The sequence below is a fragment of the Sardina pilchardus genome, chromosome 2 (assembly GCF_963854185.1).
Source record: "Sardina pilchardus chromosome 2, fSarPil1.1, whole genome shotgun sequence".
Classification (NCBI taxonomy): domain Eukaryota; kingdom Metazoa; phylum Chordata; class Actinopteri; order Clupeiformes; family Clupeidae; genus Sardina; species Sardina pilchardus.
The window spans coordinates 35,431,368-35,456,367 of record NC_084995.1 but is presented as its reverse complement, the minus strand read 5'-3'; the positions used below and the strand labels follow the sequence as shown (position 1 = coordinate 35,456,367).

General features: G+C 41.7%; 1 protein-coding gene across 4 annotated transcripts in view; it reads left to right on the top strand.

Moving 5' to 3' along the window:
- Positions 1–25,000, top strand: part of LOC134072127 (von Willebrand factor A domain-containing protein 5A-like) — a 47,823-nt gene that overhangs the window by 12,614 nt on the left and 10,209 nt on the right. The window contains exons 1-17 of one of the 4 annotated variants that reach the window (XM_062528666.1): positions 1–58; positions 311–386; positions 1,147–1,349; positions 1,586–1,808; positions 2,031–2,200; positions 2,286–2,400; positions 2,674–2,849; positions 3,016–3,104; positions 3,209–3,353; positions 3,631–3,710; positions 3,818–3,932; positions 4,447–4,605; positions 5,474–5,577; positions 5,837–6,054; positions 6,340–6,426; positions 7,032–7,094; positions 7,616–7,687. The exon at positions 1–58 is cut by the window's left edge and continues 3 nt beyond it. In XM_062528666.1, coding sequence (XP_062384650.1) covers positions 344–386; positions 1,147–1,349; positions 1,586–1,808; positions 2,031–2,200; positions 2,286–2,400; positions 2,674–2,849; positions 3,016–3,104; positions 3,209–3,353; positions 3,631–3,710; positions 3,818–3,932; positions 4,447–4,605; positions 5,474–5,577; positions 5,837–6,054; positions 6,340–6,426; positions 7,032–7,094; positions 7,616–7,687 — 2,062 coding nt within the window. In that variant the 5' untranslated portion in view covers positions 1–58; positions 311–343. The remainder of the gene's footprint in view (positions 59–310; positions 387–1,146; positions 1,350–1,585; positions 1,809–2,030; positions 2,201–2,285; positions 2,401–2,673; positions 2,850–3,015; positions 3,105–3,208; positions 3,354–3,630; positions 3,711–3,817; positions 3,933–4,446; positions 4,606–5,473; positions 5,578–5,836; positions 6,055–6,339; positions 6,427–7,031; positions 7,095–7,615; positions 7,688–25,000) is intronic. The other 3 variants (XM_062528660.1, XM_062528679.1, XM_062528659.1) reach the window with 3 other exon arrangements.

Sequence of the window (25,000 nt, the reverse complement as noted above, 5' to 3'; positions counted from 1 at the left end):
CAAAATTGAGCATGACCACTTTCACTTTCGGTGAGGTTTGGAGAGTTTTCTTACATCGGTAATTAGGCTCCAACTTTCTATAGCCTATTATATTACTGTAATATGTATAGCCTATGAGGCAATAAGGAGAGGTGGTAAGTAAACTGTTACAGTAATTTGTGGCTGGTGTCCTGAGTTTAGCCCCAAGACTAATAAGAATGGCCTGAAAAACGAGACCACAGGGTTATTTGTAAGGAGTGGTGCTAATATAGACTGCGATCCTTTTGTTTGTGTTAAACTCTTCTGTCATTGTTCTTGGCTTTTCTTCTAGACTCAAGTTATATTGAAGAATTGAAGTACCAAAATGGCGAGATTCTGTGGTTTGGTTACTGTCGGGAATAAACCAGGTAAGTGCGGTGCATACATTTGTAGCCTACTTCCGCAAGAATGCTGGATAGCCTACTTAGAAAACAAAGTATGAAAGCAGTCCGTTGAAATAATTGAGTAGGCTTACTAACACGACCTCACTGGCCGCGTTTACATGCACACTAAGAAACGAACCTAGGCTACTGGCAATGATTCGGTAACTGGAATAATCCGTTCTTCGGTGTTTCATTAACACTGACTGGCAGTAATCTGATGATGAATAATCTGTTGGTTTATTGAGTTTGCATGAGCACTTGAATAACCAGATATCAAGGCTACAAAATAATAATCAGTTTTTGGTGTGCGTGTGTAGGGATAGACCTATGCTCGAGCGCGGACACCTCCAGCACTGGGACACCGAAACAACGGGGCAATTAAGAAATAAACTCGGTGGGCATATCGGACTCCCGAGAACACCAAGAATAGCGTCCTTACAACTCTGTCCTGTCAAATATGAAAATGGACGCCTCTCTCTCTCTCTCTCTCTCTCTCTCTAAAACGCCTCCAAATGAGTATCAACATGCAGAAGAAGTATAGGGAATGGCAACGGGCATGGCCATGTGCAGGGAAACACTGACAGCCTATTTCAGTAGGCCTATAGGGTAGCCTATTTGAGTTTAATCAAATAGTTCAGCGCAACTTTGTTCTTCTTAAAAAAGCTTGGATTTCTATTTTCATTTGTCATAACATCTCTAAAGATTAAATCAGTTTGATAACACGCATCAACATGTCTTATTCCAGTTCCTCTGAAGAGTGTGGCGGTAGATGTGCGTGTGCAGGGACATGTAGCCACAGTGAGCTCCACTCTGCTGTATGTGAATGGAGAAGAGCGCCCCCTAGAGGCTGTGTTTGTGTTCCCTCTGCCTGGAGAATGTGCCGTCTGCCACCTCAGTGCCAAGATAGGAGACACAGAGGTGGTGGCAAAGCTGCAGGAGAAACAGAAGGTGAGTGTGGAACAGCAGAACATTTTAGTGACTTAGAAATATATTTGCATGTGCAATTTCACAGTTTAGCTTATATCTACTGACTGTGTTTATATGAACAAAAGAGATCCACTACCTTTATGTGAAATTGTTGTTTTGTTGAAATGACAGAACTTGAGTTATGAAGGTGTATAGCTGTCCCTTTCCTTCAGGCATTGCAGTATGATGATTGATGTGCCTGCTCTCTCCTGGTCCAGGCCCGGGAGGAGTATGATGATGCGTTGAGCTCGGGCCATCAGGCCTTCCTGCTGGAGGAGAGTGCTCAGAGCCCAGACGTGTTCCAGCTGAACGTGGGCAGCCTGCCTCCAGGAGAGAGTGCTGCCATCACTCTGGTCTACATCTCAGAGCTGGCCATGCAAGCTGATGACGCCCTGCGCTTCTGTCTGCCCACTGTGCTCAACCCCCGCTACACACCCCAGGGTGAGGCCCAGAAACATGGAGGCCTGTGGGAAATAGAGCCTCCCTCTTCTAATGTGTTCTAATGTGCTGCTGTTCTGACTAATGTGTGTTTGGAAAAACAGCAAAGCGCATACCAACTCCTATACTATATAGTAACTAAGAGTGCCACAGATATGGCACTATCAAAATAAAAATAAAATTCTATATTCTATCTATATTGCATCTTCCCAACTGTCTTCTCAGACATGGACAGGAGTCAAATGGCCACAGTGACTTCAGTCCCAGCTGGCACGGTGCCCTACACGTTGGCTCTCAGTGCTCAGCTGTCCTCCCCCCAGCCCATCTCTAAAGTGGAGTCCAACTGTGGTCTGGAGCCACTGGCTTACCTCAGCCCAGACAAAACACAGGCCACGGTATGGAGTGCTGGACATTATGAATATCAGATTATGAGCGGTAGGTAGTTTAGTGAGGGGTAATGTTATTTTCTTGATCCTCCAGGTGAGTCTCTCTCCAGGCCACCTGTTTGACCGTGATGTGGAGCTGCTGCTGTATTACCAGGATGCTCATAAGCCCACTGCCATAGTGGAGGCTGGACTGGACAGTGCTGAGCCAGGTGAGAGTTTGTGCTCTTCACCCGCTGATTAACTGCACATTTCTGCGGTTTTCATCATAGGCTGTGGACTGTATAGTTATGCAACACACTGGTTTCACATGGCTTGGTGTAGATATGTAGGCAAGTAGATACTATCAAGTGCACCATTCTCATACTCAGTATGCCACTGCCCCTCCCCCCACAAATGCACACTTCCTCCACACACATACACTGCCCCTTAACCCTCCAACCCCTACATACATACACTAAATTTGAACTTGAACTCTGTTTCAGACTCTTTGATGAAGGACCCGTTTGTATTGCTCAGCATTTACCCAGAGTTCCCTACTGCAGTAACATCCTCACTTGCCACATGTGGAGAGTTTATTTTTGTGGTGGACCGATCAGGGAGTATGGGCTGCAGGATGCACTCAGGAAAAGATACAATGATGTGCATAGAGAGTGCCAAGGTACCATGACTGCAGATGTACCGCAAGAGAGCACCTAAACTCTGATAGAAACTTGCCAAAGCAGACATTACTTTGATGGCATTCCCCAGCTGTTGCAGATGATTGTGTATAATTCCTTCACTAGATACAGGGTTTGCTCAATCTTATTCCTGTTATGCGTCTTCAGGACACTCTGCTCCTGCTATTGAAGAGCGTCCCCATGGGCTGCTACTTCAACATCTATGGATTTGGCTCCCGTTATGAACATTTCTTCCCGTCAGTATGCTTTTACTTTTACTTTACTATTGCCAACTTCATAATGCTCCAGATTTAGTTTTTGAAAAACGCAGCCAGATTCTTTCTTTGTTGTCCTCTTGCAGGAAGAGCGTTGAGTACAACCAGAAGACGATGGATGAAGCTCTTGAGAAAGTGAAGGGAATGGGAGCAGACATGGGGGGCACTGAGATTCTTCAGCCTCTGAAACACATCTACAGCCAGCCCTGCATCCCCAGCCACCCCAGACAGGTAGATTATCAAATACCTCACTGAGTATTTTGTTGTTTAAGGGTTTTGTTGCTGTCAACCCTAAGAAGTAGAAAGGCAGATTCATGTGCCATTTGAACTGTATGATTGGGCTATAATTAAACAAAGAGGAAGTGAGTTAGTTGATTATTGTTTCCGTGCTAACTGTGCTTTCACTAAAACTCTGTAATGCCTCTTTGTGCAAAATGTACTATAAGAGATCCAAGCAAAACCTCTTCTATTCAGAACATTCTGCCTTTCCTCTTTTATTTCATTTTAGCTCTTTATTTTCACTGATGGAGAGGTGGGGAACACTAAGCAGGTTTTGGACTTGGTGAAGATCAATGGAAATGCTCACCGGTTTGTGATGGGTCACATACTTCAATAAAAATATTTTTTGTGATGTTTTTATTTGTATTTATATATACACACGAAAGGTTTCCAATTAACCTCCATAATGTGTGCAGGTGCTTCTCTTTTGGAATTGGAGAGGGTGCAAGCACTGCTTTAGTCACAGGCATGGCAAGGGAGGGTTCTGGGCATGCTCAGTTCATCACAGGAACAGACCGCATGCAACCCAAGGTAGGAGAATCGCGATCCTGCCCTGGATGTCATGATCCAGGTTCATACGTCTTGTGTTTTTCCCTGTAGTAAGCCATGTAGTGATGTTTTTATATATTGTATTGAATTCATTCAGTACTGAGGTGATTATTGTACTGAACAATGACGTTACACAAAATTAATTATAGGATTGGCAAGTCATTGTGTGTTGTATCAGAATAAAAGAGGAAGGAAAATGGTACAAGAAAGGCAGCAACTAAGCAGGCTGTTGTCATAATCACAGGTAGTCATGATCAAGAGAAATAATGATATGAGGATAAACATGAATAACTTTGAAATATATCAATTTTTTTTCATCTGTGATAAATCATCATATGATGAACAGTCATGTGTTTACAGTAAAATCAAGTATTTTGTTTCTAGACCTTTCATTTAGTGTGCTCAATTTTTGCATGTCAGCAGGTTCACAATTTTCTTGTTGATCAATAAGATTGTCCGTTATCCTCACAGACATTATTTATCTGTCTACACACAGGTGATGCAGTCTCTGCGCTATGCGCTGCAGCCAGCAGTGAAGGACATCTCTGTCCACTGGAACCTTCCAGATGGTGTATCAGTCACCACTTTGTCTCCTCCCCTCCAAGTGCTCTTCCATGGTCAAAGGGCCCTGCTGTATGCCCAGGTTAAAGGAGAGGTGAGAGGACGTCTCAGTCAGGGCCCCTGCTGGCCATTCATAGCACAGTATTAGCAATGATATGCATAATATTAGTTGGTATAAACAGCCTTCCATTCTTTGTAAATAAAAGCATTTAATGATAACATGATGATCTAATAACATGATGGCAGTTAGACATTTTCTGTTTGTAATTAAAAGTGAATTATGATCACGGTAGCCTAGCCACCTAGCTATCTAAGTAGTGCGTTTCAATCCGGGTGTCATGTAAATGCTTAGTTTAAAGGGAGACCAATGCAGCCTGTGTTAAAGTGCCCTCTCACAGTTTATAAATGGTCATATCTAATGGGAACTGGATAACTCTGCTATCTCCACTAGCCTTAGATATCAACAATGACAGCTGGACCCTGACACTCTCAGTCTCTTGTGCGCACTCAAGATGTGTTCCCAAGTAAATGGAATAGCATAACGTGCAAGTTAGATCTGCTGCATAGTGGAGATTGAGAGGACTCCAAAAAGTATTGTGATGCAACGTACATTATATTTTAGCAAAGGACCAAATGAAACATGCCACAGAAGTAGCTCACCCCTACCTCCAGTATTCCCAGAGAAATTCCATTCAGGGTTTAGTTTTTGTTTGGGGGACACGGTGCCCCCACTTTGTTGGTTTCCAGTTTTCGGAGCCTGAGCTGCCAACTGAACATGAACATGAAAATAGATATAGTTCTGGTTGTAGAAAGAAGTAAAAAGGTCTCCCTTACAGTACATGTCAGGATGCAGGGAAGGTAATCGTATCATGTATTATATTTTCTCTTGACTTTCAGATACAAGATTATCATTATGGTAATATCTAACCTTTCTGTATCTTATGGGTGATTCTTGATCTCAGAGTGCAACAAATCCTGAAGGATCTGTGACAATACAGTACAACCTGTCGGAGGAGACGGTCAAGAACCAACTCAGCTTCTGCCTCAGACCCACAGGAGACACAGGGTAAAGATGACGGTGTACTTTTTAAGTGCAATTAAGAAATATTTCAGGAGGAAGTGGCTGCAGTTTCTGATATTTGCCTGTACGACACATGGGGACCCAGGTTTAAATCTGACCTGTGGTCATTTCCTGCACCCACCCCATCTCTCTCTTCAACTTGTTTCCTTGTTTCCCTTCACTGTCCTATCTGAATAAAGACAAGCCATTTTTCAGGAACAGGTTTTAATGTTGTAGATAAACCCCAAACCCATCCCCACTGTAGAGTGACTCTCCACCGGCTGGGGGCTCGGGCTCTGATCCGCTCGCTGGAGATGGAGGAGCGGGCAGCAGGGCCAGAGGCCAAGGCCCTGAGAGAGAAGCTGCTGCAGCTCAGCCTGCAGTCTGGAGTCAGCTGCACACACACCGCCTTCATCGCCATCCACAAGGGCAGCGGACAGTCTGTGCAGGGACCACTGCTCCACAGAACTGTGCCAAGCCCAGGTTAGAATGCGTCCCAATATTGTGTGTCTTATTATATCCCAGTGATTCTGTGTTCAGAAAAACAACATACAAGCTAAAGCAACCAGGCAGCTACTGTGCTACTGTAGCATTGTAGCTGCCCGGCTACTTTAGCGATTGGCTGCTGCAACTCCAGCTAGGTAAAACCCGATTGATTTCATTTTTTTTTTTTTCATACCGACTCTGTGACTTTGAGAAACAATTTGAAAAAAATGCTGGAATTACCCTTTAACCTGTTTTTTTTCTTACATGTTATGCTTTTATTAGGAAGGTCTTTTTGTGCAGTGAGAAAAATGGGCCGTTCAGCGCCAATGGCCATGCAAGCTAGAAGTTGTGCAAAGAATGCAGCTCCTGGTAAGTATTTGCTCCACACTACACTACACAACAAAGATTTTGTCTCCTGAAAACTCGAGATTGTATAATATATCTTCTTAGCAACTGATCCCAAAAAAGTAATCGTACAGGTAAATTTTTTGCATCAACTCCCATTACATTATGTTGTCCACAAACCAAGCTGTTTTAGCCTGTGAAGGCATTATGTCCAATATTCCAATATGTGGTTTATTGTTCTCAGTAACTCAGGTTAGAATGGGTCCCGATATTGTGTGTCTTATAACAGTGATATTCAACCAGGGGGTACTCCAAATGATTTCATCTGAAGCATTTTTATCCTCTTCAGAAATCAAAATCAAAAACGTCCTATAGGCTACTGTACATTAACATAAAAAGAACGCAGAGAAGATGCTTTCTATTTATTTTCGTTTATAAAATAGAGAGTGTTGAGAGTGTTGCTCAGCAACATTGCCAATATACACTGTAGTTGTCCCGTGGTTAATCACTTTAATGTGCCCAGTTTCTCTCTCAGGCAAGGGGTCCTTGGGTAGAAAAAGGTTGAAGACCCCTGTCTTATAATATCCCTTTAACCTGTTTTTTTTTCTTACATTTTATGCTTTTATTAGGAAGGATTTCTGCCAGGCTTTGTTCAATGCCAATTGAGTGTCAAAGTGGTGCAATGTCTCCTCGTAAGTGTTTGCTCCACACTAGCTGCTACACTGCACAGCAAATATTTTGTCTCCTGAAAACTGTTGAGAGAAATAATATACATTTTTAGCAGCTGATCCCGAAAACAGGGACCACAGCTCCACAGAACTGTGCCAACCCCAAGTTAGAATGGGTCTCAATTAGGGTTGGGTATCGTTTGAATTTGAACGATTCCGATTCCGATTCCGGTTCCTTGTTTCGAATCCGGTTCCTAACGATTCTCGATTCCGATTCTTGTAAGAAGTAGAACGATCCCGGGAGAATTGGAAAGCTAGTCCCGGTTCCCATCGATTCTCGATTCTCGATACCCAACCCTAGTCTCAATATTGCGTGTTTTATAATATTCCAGTGATTCTGTGTTCAGAAAAACAACATACAAGGTAAAGCAAGCTACTGTAGCTGCCTGGCTACTTTAGCTGTTAGCTGCAGCAACTCGATTACCTTGAGTAATGATTTGAAAAATTGCTTGTTTTCTTACATTTACTGTTCATGCTTTTATTAGGAATGTGTGTTGGTCGACCTTTAGCCAGTTCCCCGGCTAATGTAAAAATTAGATCACCTCCAGTGCCTCCTAGTAAGTGTTTGTTCCACACATTACACTGCACAACTCAGAATCATCTTATTTTTTGCTGTTTCAGACTGTCAAAGCATGAATTCTAGGCTGTTGATCATGAAAATCACCTTCAAATGTATCCATGGATAATTTGTAAGGTGTCAAAGTTGATATCACTTGTTGTTGGTTGTCTGGTTTACGTCAAGAGCCATTTGCGTCATTGATTAAGGTAGCCTTCTTACTAGCTGTCTTTCACTTTCAACGAAATTCCATTGCGGAGTGATATGAAAGACCTGAATTAGAAGCACAAACTCCGTTGCCATTGACAGCGGTCAATATTTTTTCCAGAGGTCCTCTATCAGAAAATAATGACCGGTAGACCTTTGGGAAATCCCATTCAAATCAATGGAGCGTTCTACTTGCATTGTGAAGAGACGTATAATAAAGATTCAGTAATGATAATTAATAATGCTAATACGGCAAGTCCAGAACTTTGAAACCATACACTGTATGTATAGCCATGGGAACACCATCAGCTTTACACAGTGAAGTTGTGAATCACCCGCGTCTTACCTTACCCAGACATACCTTCACCCGCTTAACCTTAGTACTAGGAGGCTGGTATAATGTAAGACCCGGGTGATTTCGAGGTCAAATAATTCGGACATTTGTGTTCACGCATAGGCTACAGCCCACCCGTGTGATCATGGATCATGTCCGGGTCCAGTGTTCATCTGAAAGGGGCTGTAGTGGTATGGAGTTTCGTTTGTGCCAAAAAGTTCAAACAATACTTTTTCAAATTCAAACAAAAATCAATTAATCAAAATACCAAATACAAAATCTAAACAAAAAAAATAAACTCGCAAAAAAAATCTAAACTCGCAAACAAATTATTTGTGTAGTTGCAAAAAAAAAACTGTTTGAATAACTTGTCTTTTGGTTTACAATAACAACAATCATTTGCAGCGACATCATTCGTTTGTTTGCTCCTGGCTTTTTCAGTTTCGATTCTGGCTCTCGCGTTTGCGCTGCCTGTTTCTTTGCTTGCGATTCTGGCACAAACTTCACATATGGGTGGGTGTCTGTGGGGTGCATTCCTATTGGCTGATGTGTTTTGACTGACAGATTCAAGCGCAAGAGCTACCCACCCCCCCCTCCCCTCCCCAGTAGGTAGTGGTGCAGTGCTCTTTTTGGCCACTATGTACAGGTATATGCGATGTGGCGCTATTGAGCACAGTATGTCAACCGCCATATGAAGAAGAAGAAGATATTGACCACAGTAAGTTCCGTGGAGCTAGCTACACCAAAGCCATCGATGGGCTACACGCGTTATGGACTCAAAACAATGGGTTTTCCTCACTACTCATTAATCCAAGGTAAGAAGTGTCATCTAATTTGTTATGGGTCTAATTTTCACGTTTATGTGGGATGTTATGGCGTAGTTGTTACAATACTGACGCTGGTTTTAAGGTATCAGATGGCTATCTTAGCATCGTAGGTTTGTCCACATCCAAACGAGGCTTTTGATGAAATGTCGCACTACAGTAGCCTAAATTATGAATTCATACCATGTATTTATTTGTTCAGAAGTATATTGTTAATGTCCTCGCGTTATATAAGCGTATGTGTCCGATTATGTCATGAAATATCGCTATGTTGTCAACGGTAGTCTAGCATAGTATGAGCGCGATGGTGCGATCTATCTGTGGTCAGTTCATCAATGGCCCTGGCGATCTCTGGAGGTCCACTCTTTGTGAACGTTTGGAGACCACAGACATAGTATAACCTTAGTTAGAGTATTGGTTCATTTGCCTGAGAAAGACCCAAGGGTCGAAACGTTACTTTTTGTAAACATGGGAGCTCAAGCAGTGTTGCCAACGTTACCTTCTTCTGTTACATCTCCCCAGGAAATGTTATTAAGCACTGTGACCAGCTCTGTCTTTTGATTAGTACATGTAATTTGTCTTTTGCTTGTGCTTGTGTGTTTGTGCAGAACAACTCATCGTGATGGAGCACCTGTACTCCCTGATACAGCAGGATCTGAGGGGATTCCTCAGACAGGACGCAGATGTGGATTGACAACATCCTGCAGTTTAACTTTATTAGAATAAGTGTTGTTTTGAATAAAGAACAATAAAATTGTACTACTTACTACTTACTACTTACTGTATGTTAACCTGACTCACCACTTGAATTTCGTTCCACCTAGCTCCTCACATTCATCTGGAACTACTCCATTGGAAATGTATTTCAGAAGGCAGGGCCTTGTCAAAACACCTTTCATATGATTGGATAAACTAATTTATTGACATGCTACTACAACAGGGGTGGGCAAACTAAGGCCCAGGGGCCACATGCGGCCCTCTGCTCTGTTTCATGTGGCCCGCCATGAAGTCAAACACATAAAATTAAATGTGGCCTGTTGTTACATAAACCTGATATACATCCATCACACAGCATGGTTTCATAACTGATGTGCTATGTTTGTCAATGAAAACAAGAGAACAGGCCGCACTATGCATAAGCAATCACCATTTATTCACACAGACGCGTTTCGGCGCTCTGCCTTCCCAGTATGTTTGTCAATACCATCATCAAGCTGTACTTTTGGGAACTCTGACTGAATAAATACATTTTTTTGGAAGGTAACATCACTTTTTCATTGCTTAATTAATCATAGCATATAAGCTTACCATTCTTAACATCCAACTACTTGGTAACTTTCTAATGTAGCTTGGCATTTTCTGCCTCTCGGATGCGCGCGCAGCCAGTATAGTTGGTAAACGAGAAACCTATGTATATCAACAATAACAGCAATATCAACAGTCACAACAGTGTCCACGTCCACTGGGTGTGCAAGGGACCAGGCAGAGTCAGCTAGTCATGTGCGGAGCATAGCTGTGTTTTTTGGTTTGTAAAGGACACAGCAGGAGAAGGGTGAGCTGGGTTTGTGGCGGCTGGAAGTCTGCAGGTGTGCAACGGACCGGGCAGAGCCAGCCGGATGTGTGAGGGAGAGAGCAGCGTCTGTTGGGAGTGTGAAAGCCACAGATTTCAGAGCCACCCTGAGGGGCTGGGCAAAGCCTGCTCTGTGTGTTAGAGACACAACAGGATCTGTTGGGTGTGTGAGGGATGGGGTACAGCGCATTGTGTATGTGAGGGACACAGCTAGGTCCATCGGGTGTGCGAGGGGTGGGGCAGGGCAGAGCCTGCAGGTACTGTGGAGCAGAGTCTCTCAGGTATGTGAGGCACACAATAGGATCCACCAGGTGTGTGAAAGACGCAGCGGACTCTGTCTGGTGTGTGGTGCTGTGCTGCAGATGGAGAAGAGGCCGTCAGCTGTGCTGTGTTGTGCTGCAGATGAAACAGGGACCGATGGTTGTGATGGCAATGAAGCAGAGGTTGACCAAAGACTGTGTGGTGTGTATGGGACAGAGAAGAGGTCGGTTGAACAGGTCAAACTGCAGGATGTTGTCAATCCACATCTGCGTCCTGTCTGAGGAATCCCCTCAGATCCTGCTGTATCAGGGAGTACAGGTGCTCCATCACGATGAGTTGTTCTGCACAAGCACACAAGCACAAGCAAAAGACATGAGACATGTACTAATCAAAAGACAGAGCTGGTCACAGTGCTTAATAACATTTCCTGGGGAGATGTAACAGAAGAAGGTAACGTTGGCAACACTGCTTGAGCTCCCATGTTTACAAAAAGTAACGTTTCGACCCTTGGGTCTTTCTCAGGCAAATGAACCAATACTCTAACTAAGGTTACACTATGTCTGTGGTCTCCAAACGTTCACAAAGAGTGGACCTCCAGAGATCGCCAGGGCCATTGATGAACTGACCACAGATAGATCGCACCATCGCGCTCATACTATGCTAGACTACCGTTGACAACATAGCGATATTTCATGACATAATCGGACACATACGCTTATATAACGCGAGGACATTAACAATATTCTTCTGAACAAATAAATACATGGTATGAATTCATAATTTAGGCTACTGTAGTGCGACATTTCATCAAAAGCCTCGTTTGTATGTGGACAAACCTACGATGCTAAGATAGCCATCTGATACCTTAAAACCAGCGTCAGTATTGTAACAACTACGCCATAACATCCCACATAAACGTGAAAATTAGACCCATAACAAATTAGATTACACTTCTTACCTTGGGTTAATGAGTAGTGAGGAAAACCCATTGTTTTGAGTCCATAACGCGTGTAGCCCATCGATGGCTTTGGTGTAGCTAGCTCCACGGAACTACTTACTGTAGTAGTGTGAAACTAGCGACAGTAAAGAAAAATCCAATATGGCCGCCATTAGCGAATCTTTCAAAATAAAAGTCAGAACATATTCATTGCTTTTTCAATTCATGAGGACGAACATTATTAATTTAAAACTGTATTGCGTTACCAAAGGAAGGTAAAGTTAGAAAATAATTAAATAAGACATTTAAATCGAAAATACACCTTAGAATGTTACTTAGAATGTATTTTTGAATGTGCCTTATCTACCTTATTGCCTAGTGTTAAATTAAAACTGTGAAGCTGATAAAACTATAACGTTGTGCTTATTTAAAAGGTGGGTTTATAACATGCACTATAATATTGCAGATATCTATAGGCTACCAATTCTGCCTTTGTGGGTACCAGGCCAAGCTAAGTGTGTAGTGAGTCACATAATGGTCTGCCATTGACACACACTGTTGAACTTCAAATTGTGTGGCTGTGAAAACAATAAGTTGTGCATATATAAAAGGTGGGTGTAATGGAATCCTTAGAAGGTCTACTTTCAGAAAATATATAGATGTTTATACCGAATTCGCCTTTGTGGGTACCAGACCATACTAAGCGTGTACCGAGTCACATACTAAGCGTTACTTTGACACACAGCTGTTGAACTTCAAATTGTGTGGCTGTGAAAACAATAAGTTGTGCATATGTAAAAGGGGGGTGAAATGGAATCCTTAGAAGGTCTACTTTCAGAAAATATATAGTTGTTTATACCGAATTCGCCTTTGTGGGTACCAGGCCATACCAAAGGTGTACCGAGTCACATAATAGGCCTGCCATTGACACACAGCTGTTGAACTTCAAATTGTGTGGCTGTGAAAACAATAAGTTGTGCATATGTAAAAGGGGGGTGAAATGGAATCCTTAGAAGGTCTACTTTCAGAAAATATATAGATGTTTATACCGAATTCGCCTTTGTGGGTACCAGACCATACTAAGCGTGTACCGAGTCACATACTAAGCGTTACTTTGACACACAGCTGTTGAACTTCAATTTGTGTGGCTGTGAAAACAATAAGTTGTGCATATATAAAAGGGGGGTGAAATGGAATCCTTAGAAGGTCTACTTTCAGAAAATATATAGTTGTTTATACCGAATTCGCCTTTGTGGGTACCAGGCCATACCAAAGGTGTACCGAGTCACAAAACAGGCCTGCCATTGACACACAGCTGTTGAACTTCAATTTGTGTGGCTGTGAAAACAATAAGTTGTGCATATATAAAAGGGGGGTGAAATGGAATCCTTAGAAGGTCTACTTTCAGAAAATATATAGTTGTTTATACCGAATTCGCCTTTGTGGGTACCAGGCCATACCAAAGGTGTACCGAGTCACATAATAGGCCTGCCACTGACACACAGCTGTTGAACTTCAAATTGTGTGGCTGTGAAAACAATAAGTTGTGCATATGTAAAAGGGGGGTGAAATGGAATCCTTAGAAGGTCTACTTTCAGAAAATATATAGTTGTTCATACCGAATTCGCCTTTGTGGGTACCAGGCCATACCAAAGGTGTACCGAGTCACATACTAAGCGTTACTTTGACACACAGCTGTTGAACTTCAAATTGTGTGGCTGTGAAAACAATAAGTTGTGCATATGTAAAAGGGGGGTGAAATGGAATCCTTAGAAGGTCTACTTTCAGAAAATATATAGTTGTTCATACCGAATTCGCCTTTGTGGGTACCAGGCCATACCAAAGGTGTACCGAGTCACATACTAAGCGTTACTTTGACACACAGCTGTTGAACTTCAAATTGTGTGGCTGTGAAAACAATAAGTTGTGCATATGTAAAAGGGGGGTGAAATGGAATCCTTAGAAGGTCTACTTTCAGAAAATATATAGTTGTTTATACCGAATTCGCCTTTGTGGGTACCAGACCATACTAAGCGTGTACCGAGTCACATACTAAGCGTTACTTTGACACACAGCTGTTGAACTTCAAATTGAGTGGCTGTGAAAACAATAAGTTGTGCATATGTAAAAGGGGGGTGAAATGGAATCCTTAGAAGGTCTACTTTCAGAAAATATATAGTTGTTTATACCGAATTCGCCTTTGTGGGTACCAGGCCATACCAAAGGTGTACCGAGTCACGTAATAGGCCTGCCATTGACACACAGCTGTTGAACTTCAAATTGTGTGGCTGTGAAAACAATAAGTTGTGCATATGTAAAAGGGGGGTGAAATGGAATCCTTAGAAGGTCTACTTTCAGAAAATATATAGTTGTTTATACCGAATTCGCCTTTGTGGGTACCAGGCCATACCAAAGGTGTACCGAGTCACATAACAGGCCTGCCATTGACACACAGCTGTTGAACTTCAAATTGTGTGGCTGTGAAAACAATAAGTTGTGCATATGTAAAAGGGGGGTGAAATGGAATCCTTAGAAGGTCTACTTTCAGAAAATATATAGATGTTTATACCGAATTCGCCTTTGTGGGTACCAGACCATACTAAGCGTGTACCGAGTCACATACTAAGCGTTACTTTGACACACAGCTGTTGAACTTCAAATTGTGTGGCTGTGAAAACAATAAGTTGTGCATATGTAAAAGGGGGGTGAAATGGAATCCTTAGAAGGTCTACTTTCAGAAAATATATAGTTGTTTATACCGAATTCGCCTTTGTGGGTACCAGGCCATACCAAAGGTGTACCGAGTCACGTAATAGGCCTGCCATTGACACACAGCAGTTGAACTTCAAATTGTGTGGCTGTGAAAACAATAAGTTGTGCATATGTAAAAGGGGGGTGAAATGGAATCCTTAGAAGGTCTACTTTCAGAAAATATATAGATGTTTATACCGAATTCGCCTTTGTGGGTACCAGGCCATACCAAAGGTGTACCGAGTCACATACTAAGCGTTACTTTGACACACAGCTGTTGAACTTCAATTTGTGTGGCTGTGAAAACAATAAGTTGTGCATATGTAAAAGGGGGGTGAAATGGAATCCTTAGAAGGTCTACTTTCAGAAAATATATAGTTGTTTATACCGAATTCGCCTTTGTGGGTACCAGACCATACTAAGCGTGTACCGAGTCACATACTAAGCGTTACTTTGACACACAGCTGTTGAACTTCAATTTGTGTGGCTGTGAAAATAATAAGTTGTGCATATATAAAAGGGGGGTGAAATGGAATCCTTAGAAGGTCTACTTTCAGAAAATATATAGTTGTTTATACCGAATTCGCCTTTGTGGGTACCAGGCCATACCAAAGGTGTACCGAGTCACATAATAGGCCTGCCACTGACACACAGCTGTTGAACTTCAAATTGTGTGGCTGTGAAAACAATAAGTTGTGCATATGTAAAAGGGGGGTGAAATGGAATCCTTAGAAGGTCTACTTTCAGAAAATATATAGTTGTTCATACCGAATTCGCCTTTGTGGGTACCAGGCCATACCAAAGGTGTACCGAGTCACATAACAGGCCTGCCATTGACACACAGCTGTTGAACTTCAAATTGTGTGGCTGTGAAAACAATAAGTTGTGCATATGTAAAAGGGGGGTGAAATGGAATCCTTAGAAGGTCTACTTTCAGAAAATATATAGTTGTTTATACCGAATTCGCCTTTGTGGGTACCAGGCCATACCAAAGGTGTACCGAGTCACGTAATAGGCCTGCCATTGACACACAGCTGTTGAACTTCAAATTGTGTGGCTGTGAAAACAATAAGTTGTGCATATGTAAAAGGGGGGTGAAATGGAATCCTTAGAAGGTCTACTTTCAGAAAATATATAGTTGTTTATACCGAATTCGCCTTTGTGGGTACCAGGCCATACCAAAGGTGTACCGAGTCACATAACAGGCCTGCCATTGACACACAGCTGTTGAACTTCAAATTGTGTGGCTGTGAAAACAATAAGTTGTGCATATGTAAAAGGGGGGTGAAATGGAATCCTTAGAAGGTCTACTTTCAGAAAATATATAGATGTTTATACCGAATTCGCCTTTGTGGGTACCAGACCATACTAAGCGTGTACCGAGTCACATACTAAGCGTTACTTTGACACACAGCTGTTGAACTTCAAATTGTGTGGCTGTGAAAACAATAAGTTGTGCATATGTAAAAGGGGGGTGAAATGGAATCCTTAGAAGGTCTACTTTCAGAAAATATATAGTTGTTTATACCGAATTCGCCTTTGTGGGTACCAGGCCATACCAAAGGTGTACCGAGTCACGTAATAGGCCTGCCATTGACACACAGCTGTTGAACTTCAAATTGTGTGGCTGTGAAAACAATAAGTTGTGCATATGTAAAAGGGGGGTGAAATGGAATCCTTAGAAGGTCTACTTTCAGAAAATATATAGTTGTTTATACCGAATTCGCCTTTGTGGGTACCAGGCCATACCAAAGGTGTACCGAGTCACATAACAGGCCTGCCATTGACACACAGCTGTTGAACTTCAAATTGTGTGGCTGTGAAAACAATAAGTTGTGCATATGTAAAAGGGGGGTGAAATGGAATCCTTAGAAGGTCTACTTTCAGAAAATATATAGATGTTTATACCGAATTCGCCTTTGTGGGTACCAGACCATACTAAGCGTGTACCGAGTCACATACTAAGCGTTACTTTGACACACAGCTGTTGAACTTCAAATTGTGTGGCTGTGAAAACAATAAGTTGTGCATATGTAAAAGGGGGGTGAAATGGAATCCTTAGAAGGTCTACTTTCAGAAAATATATAGTTGTTTATACCGAATTCGCCTTTGTGGGTACCAGGCCATACCAAAGGTGTACCGAGTCACGTAATAGGCCTGCCATTGACACACAGCAGTTGAACTTCAAATTGTGTGGCTGTGAAAACAATAAGTTGTGCATATGTAAAAGGGGGGTGAAATGGAATCCTTAGAAGGTCTACTTTCAGAAAATATATAGATGTTTATACCGAATTCGCCTTTGTGGGTACCAGGCCATACCAAAGGTGTACCGAGTCACATACTAAGCGTTACTTTGACACACAGCTGTTGAACTTCAATTTGTGTGGCTGTGAAAACAATAAGTTGTGCATATGTAAAAGGGGGGTGAAATGGAATCCTTAGAAGGTCTACTTTCAGAAAATATATAGTTGTTTATACCGAATTCGCCTTTGTGGGTACCAGACCATACTAAGCGTGTACCGAGTCACATACTAAGCGTTACTTTGACACACAGCTGTTGAACTTCAATTTGTGTGGCTGTGAAAATAATAAGTTGTGCATATATAAAAGGGGGGTGAAATGGAATCCTTAGAAGGTCTACTTTCAGAAAATATATAGTTGTTTATACCGAATTCGCCTTTGTGGGTACCAGGCCATACCAAAGGTGTACCGAGTCACGTAATAGGCCTGCCATTGACACACAGCAGTTGAACTTCAAATTGTGTGGCTGTGAAAACAATAAGTTGTGCATATGTAAAAGGGGGGTGAAATGGAATCCTTAGAAGGTCTACTTTCAGAAAATATATAGATGTTTATACCGAATTCGCCTTTGTGGGTACCAGGCCATACCAAAGGTGTACCGAGTCACATACTAAGCGTTACTTTGACACACAGCTGTTGAACTTCAAATTGTGTGGCTGTGAAAACAATAAGTTGTGCATAAGTAAAAGGGGGGTGAAATGGAATCCTTAGAAGGTCTACTTTCAGAAAATATATAGTTGTTCATACCGAATTCGCCTTTGTGGGTACCAGGCCATACCAAAGGTGTACCGAGTCACATAACAGGCCTGCCATTGACACACAGCTGTTGAACTTCAAATTGTGTGGCTGTGAAAACAATAAGTTGTGCATATGTAAAAGGGGGGTGAAATGGAATCCTTAGAAGGTCTACTTTCAGAAAATATATAGATGTTTATACCGAATTCGCCTTTGTGGGTACCAGACCATACTAAGCGTGTACCGAGTCACATACTAAGCGTTACTTTGACACACAGCTGTTGAACTTCAAATTGTGTGGCTGTGAAAACAATAAGTTGTGCATATGTAAAAGGGGGGTGAAATGGAATCCTTAGAAGGTCTACTTTCAGAAAATATATAGTTGTTTATACCGAATTCGCCTTTGTGGGTACCAGGCCATACCAAAGGTGTACCGAGTCACGTAATAGGCCTGCCATTGACACACAGCAGTTGAACTTCAAATTGTGTGGCTGTGAAAACAATAAGTTGTGCATATGTAAAAGGGGGGTGAAATGGAATCCTTAGAAGGTCTACTTTCAGAAAATATATAGATGTTTATACCGAATTCGCCTTTGTGGGTACCAGGCCATACCAAAGGTGTACCGAGTCACATACTAAGCGTTACTTTGACACACAGCTGTTGAACTTCAATTTGTGTGGCTGTGAAAACAATAAGTTGTGCATATGTAAAAGGGGGGTGAAATGGAATCCTTAGAAGGTCTACTTTCAGAAAATATATAGTTGTTTATACCGAATTCGCCTTTGTGGGTACCAGGCCATACCAAAGGTGTACCGAGTCACGTAATAGGCCTGCCATTGACACACAGCTGTTGAACTTCAAATTGTGTGGCTGTGAAAACAATAAGTTGTGCATATGTAAAAGGGGGGTGAAATGGAATCCTTAGAAGGTCTACTTTCAGAAAATATATAGTTGTTTATACCGAATTCGCCTTTGTGGGTACCAGGCCATACCAAAGGTGTACCGAGTCACATAACAGGCCTGCCATTGACACACAGCTGTTGAACTTCAAATTGTGTGGCTGTGAAAACAATAAGTTGTGCATATGTAAAAGGGGGGTGAAATGGAATCCTTAGAAGGTCTACTTTCAGAAAATATATAGATGTTTATACCGAATTCGCCTTTGTGGGTACCAGACCATACTAAGCGTGTACCGAGTCACATACTAAGCGTTACTTTGACACACAGCTGTTGAACTTCAAATTGTGTGGCTGTGAAAACAATAAGTTGTGCATATGTAAAAGGGGGGTGAAATGGAATCCTTAGAAGGTCTACTTTCAGAAAATATATAGTTGTTTATACCGAATTCGCCTTTGTGGGTACCAGGCCATACCAAAGGTGTACCGAGTCACGTAATAGGCCTGCCATTGACACACAGCAGTTGAACTTCAAATTGTGTGGCTGTGAAAACAATAAGTTGTGCATATGTAAAAGGGGGGTGAAATGGAATCCTTAGAAGGTCTACTTTCAGAAAATATATAGATGTTTATACCGAATTCGCCTTTGTGGGTACCAGGCCATACCAAAGGTGTACCGAGTCACATACTAAGCGTTACTTTGACACACAGCTGTTGAACTTCAATTTGTGTGGCTGTGAAAACAATAAGTTGTGCATATGTAAAAGGGGGGTGAAATGGAATCCTTAGAAGGTCTACTTTCAGAAAATATATAGTTGTTTATACCGAATTCGCCTTTGTGGGTACCAGACCATACTAAGCGTGTACCGAGTCACATACTAAGCGTTACTTTGACACACAGCTGTTGAACTTCAATTTGTGTGGCTGTGAAAATAATAAGTTGTGCATATATAAAAGGGGGGTGAAATGGAATCCTTAGAAGGTCTACTTTCAGAAAATATATAGTTGTTTATACCGAATTCGCCTTTGTGGGTACCAGGCCATACCAAAGGTGTACCGAGTCACATAATAGGCCTGCCACTGACACACAGCTGTTGAACTTCAAATTGTGTGGCTGTGAAAACAATAAGTTGTGCATATGTAAAAGGGGGGTGAAATGGAATCCTTAGAAGGTCTACTTTCAGAAAATATATAGTTGTTCATACCGAATTCGCCTTTGTGGGTACCAGGCCATACCAAAGGTGTACCGAGTCACATAACAGGCCTGCCATTGACACACAGCTGTTGAACTTCAAATTGTGTGGCTGTGAAAACAATAAGTTGTGCATATGTAAAAGGGGGGTGAAATGGAATCCTTAGAAGGTCTACTTTCAGAAAATATATAGTTGTTTATACCGAATTCGCCTTTGTGGGTACCAGGCCATACCAAAGGTGTACCGAGTCACGTAATAGGCCTGCCATTGACACACAGCTGTTGAACTTCAAATTGTGTGGCTGTGAAAACAATAAGTTGTGCATATGTAAAAGGGGGGTGAAATGGAATCCTTAGAAGGTCTACTTTCAGAAAATATATAGTTGTTTATACCGAATTCGCCTTTGTGGGTACCAGGCCATACCAAAGGTGTACCGAGTCACATAACAGGCCTGCCATTGACACACAGCTGTTGAACTTCAAATTGTGTGGCTGTGAAAACAATAAGTTGTGCATATGTAAAAGGGGGGTGAAATGGAATCCTTAGAAGGTCTACTTTCAGAAAATATATAGATGTTTATACCGAATTCGCCTTTGTGGGTACCAGACCATACTAAGCGTGTACCGAGTCACATACTAAGCGTTACTTTGACACACAGCTGTTGAACTTCAAATTGTGTGGCTGTGAAAACAATAAGTTGTGCATATGTAAAAGGGGGGTGAAATGGAATCCTTAGAAGGTCTACTTTCAGAAAATATATAGTTGTTTATACCGAATTCGCCTTTGTGGGTACCAGGCCATACCAAAGGTGTACCGAGTCACGTAATAGGCCTGCCATTGACACACAGCTGTTGAACTTCAAATTGTGTGGCTGTGAAAACAATAAGTTGTGCATATGTAAAAGGGGGGTGAAATGGAATCCTTAGAAGGTCTACTTTCAGAAAATATATAGTTGTTTATACCGAATTCGCCTTTGTGGGTACCAGGCCATACCAAAGGTGTACCGAGTCACATAACAGGCCTGCCATTGACACACAGCTGTTGAACTTCAAATTGTGTGGCTGTGAAAACAATAAGTTGTGCATATGTAAAAGGGGGGTGAAATGGAATCCTTAGAAGGTCTACTTTCAGAAAATATATAGATGTTTATACCGAATTCGCCTTTGTGGGTACCAGACCATACTAAGCGTGTACCGAGTCACATACTAAGCGTTACTTTGACACACAGCTGTTGAACTTCAAATTGTGTGGCTGTGAAAACAATAAGTTGTGCATATGTAAAAGGGGGGTGAAATGGAATCCTTAGAAGGTCTACTTTCAGAAAATATATAGTTGTTTATACCGAATTCGCCTTTGTGGGTACCAGGCCATACCAAAGGTGTACCGAGTCACGTAATAGGCCTGCCATTGACACACAGCAGTTGAACTTCAAATTGTGTGGCTGTGAAAACAATAAGTTGTGCATATGTAAAAGGGGGGTGAAATGGAATCCTTAGAAGGTCTACTTTCAGAAAATATATAGATGTTTATACCGAATTCGCCTTTGTGGGTACCAGGCCATACCAAAGGTGTACCGAGTCACATACTAAGCGTTACTTTGACACACAGCTGTTGAACTTCAATTTGTGTGGCTGTGAAAACAATAAGTTGTGCATATGTAAAAGGGGGGTGAAATGGAATCCTTAGAAGGTCTACTTTCAGAAAATATATAGTTGTTTATACCGAATTCGCCTTTGTGGGTACCAGACCATACTAAGCGTGTACCGAGTCACATACTAAGCGTTACTTTGACACACAGCTGTTGAACTTCAATTTGTGTGGCTGTGAAAATAATAAGTTGTGCATATATAAAAGGGGGGTGAAATGGAATCCTTAGAAGGTCTACTTTCAGAAAATATATAGTTGTTTATACCGAATTCGCCTTTGTGGGTACCAGGCCATACCAAAGGTGTACCGAGTCACATAATAGGCCTGCCATTGACACACAGCTGTTGAACTTCAAATTGTGTGGCTGTGAAAACAATAAGTTGTGCATAAGTAAAAGGGGGGTGAAATGGAATCCTTAGAAGGTCTACTTTCAGAAAATATATAGTTGTTCATACCGAATTCGCCTTTGTGGGTACCAGGCCATACCAAAGGTGTACCGAGTCACATAACAGGCCTGCCATTGACACACAGCTGTTGAACTTCAAATTGTGTGGCTGTGAAAACAATAAGTTGTGCATATGTAAAAGGGGGGTGAAATGGAATCCTTAGAAGGTCTACTTTCAGAAAATATATAGATGTTTATACCGAATTCGCCTTTGTGGGTACCAGACCATACTAAGCGTGTACCGAGTCACATACTAAGCGTTACTTTGACACACAGCTGTTGAACTTCAAATTGTGTGGCTGTGAAAACAATAAGTTGTGCATATGTAAAAGGGGGGTGAAATGGAATCCTTAGAAGGTCTACTTTCAGAAAATATATAGTTGTTTATACCGAATTCGCCTTTGTGGGTACCAGGCCATACCAAAGGTGTACCGAGTCACGTAATAGGCCTGCCATTGACACACAGCAGTTGAACTTCAAATTGTGTGGCTGTGAAAACAATAAGTTGTGCATATGTAAAAGGGGGGTGAAATGGAATCCTTAGAAGGTCTACTTTCAGAAAATATATAGATGTTTATACCGAATTCGCCTTTGTGGGTACCAGGCCATACCAAAGGTGTACCGAGTCACATACTAAGCGTTACTTTGACACACAGCTGTTGAACTTCAATTTGTGTGGCTGTGAAAACAATAAGTTGTGCATATGTAAAAGGGGGGTGAAATGGAATCCTTAGAAGGTCTACTTTCAGAAAATATATAGTTGTTTATACCGAATTCGCCTTTGTGGGTACCAGACCATACTAAGCGTGTACCGAGTCACATACTAAGCGTTACTTTGACACACAGCTGTTGAACTTCAATTTGTGTGGCTGTGAAAATAATAAGTTGTGCATATATAAAAGGGGGGTGAAATGGAATCCTTAGAAGGTCTACTTTCAGAAAATATATAGTTGTTTATACCGAATTCGCCTTTGTGGGTACCAGGCCATACCAAAGGTGTACCGAGTCACGTAATAGGCCTGCCATTGACACACAGCAGTTGAACTTCAAATTGTGTGGCTGTGAAAACAATAAGTTGTGCATATGTAAAAGGGGGGTGAAATGGAATCCTTAGAAGGTCTACTTTCAGAAAATATATAGATGTTTATACCGAATTCGCCTTTGTGGGTACCAGGCCATACCAAAGGTGTACCGAGTCACATACTAAGCGTTACTTTGACACACAGCTGTTGAACTTCAAATTGTGTGGCTGTGAAAACAATAAGTTGTGCATAAGTAAAAGGGGGGTGAAATGGAATCCTTAGAAGGTCTACTTTCAGAAAATATATAGTTGTTCATACCGAATTCGCCTTTGTGGGTACCAGGCCATACCAAAGGTGTACCGAGTCACATAACAGGCCTGCCATTGACACACAGCTGTTGAACTTCAAATTGTGTGGCTGTGAAAACAATAAGTTGTGCATATGTAAAAGGGGGGTGAAATGGAATCCTTAGAAGGTCTACTTTCAGAAAATATATAGATGTTTATACCGAATTCGCCTTTGTGGGTACCAGACCATACTAAGCGTGTACCGAGTCACATACTAAGCGTTACTTTGACACACAGCTGTTGAACTTCAAATTGTGTGGCTGTGAAAACAATAAGTTGTGCATATGTAAAAGGGGGGTGAAATGGAATCCTTAGAAGGTCTACTTTCAGAAAATATATAGTTGTTTATACCGAATTCGCCTTTGTGGGTACCAGGCCATACCAAAGGTGTACCGAGTCACGTAATAGGCCTGCCATTGACACACAGCAGTTGAACTTCAAATTGTGTGGCTGTGAAAACAATAAGTTGTGCATATGTAAAAGGGGGGTGAAATGGAATCCTTAGAAGGTCTACTTTCAGAAAATATATAGATGTTTATACCGAATTCGCCTTTGTGGGTACCAGGCCATACCAAAGGTGTACCGAGTCACATACTAAGCGTTACTTTGACACACAGCTGTTGAACTTCAATTTGTGTGGCTGTGAAAACAATAAGTTGTGCATATGTAAAAGGGGGGTGAAATGGAATCCTTAGAAGGTCTACTTTCAGAAAATATATAGTTGTTTATACCGAATTCGCCTTTGTGGGTACCAGACCATACTAAGCGTGTACCGAGTCACATACTAAGCGTTACTTTGACACACAGCTGTTGAACTTCAATTTGTGTGGCTGTGAAAATAATAAGTTGTGCATATATAAAAGGGGGGTGAAATGGAATCCTTAGAAGGTCTACTTTCAGAAAATATATAGTTGTTTATACCGAATTCGCCTTTGTGGGTACCAGGCCATACCAAAGGTGTACCGAGTCACATAATAGGCCTGCCACTGACACACAGCTGTTGAACTTCAAATTGTGTGGCTGTGAAAACAATAAGTTGTGCATATGTAAAAGGGGGGTGAAATGGAATCCTTAGAAGGTCTACTTTCAGAAAATATATAGTTGTTCATACCGAATTCGCCTTTGTGGGTACCAGGCCATACCAAAGGTGTACCGAGTCACATAACAGGCCTGCCATTGACACACAGCTGTTGAACTTCAAATTGTGTGGCTGTGAAAACAATAAGTTGTGCATATGTAAAAGGGGGGTGAAATGGAATCCTTAGAAGGTCTACTTTCAGAAAATATATAGTTGTTTATACCGAATTCGCCTTTGTGGGTACCAGGCCATACCAAAGGTGTACCGAGTCACGTAATAGGCCTGCCATTGACACACAGCTGTTGAACTTCAAATTGTGTGGCTGTGAAAACAATAAGTTGTGCATAAGTAAAAGGGGGGTGAAATGGAATCCTTAGAAGGTCTACTTTCAGAAAATATATAGTTGTTCATACCGAATTCGCCTTTGTGGGTACCAGGCCATACCAAAGGTGTACCGAGTCACATAACAGGCCTGCCATTGACACACAGCTGTTGAACTTCAAATTGTGTGGCTGTGAAAACAATAAGTTGTGCATATGTAAAAGGGGGGTGAAATGGAATCCTTAGAAGGTCTACTTTCAGAAAATATATAGTTGTTTATACCGAATTCGCCTTTGTGGGTACCAGGCCATACCAAAGGTGTACCGAGTCACATAACAGGCCTGCCATTGACACACAGCTGTTGAACTTCAAATTGTGTGGCTGTGAAAACAATAAGTTGTGCATATGTAAAAGGGGGGTGAAATGGAATCCTTAGAAGGTCTA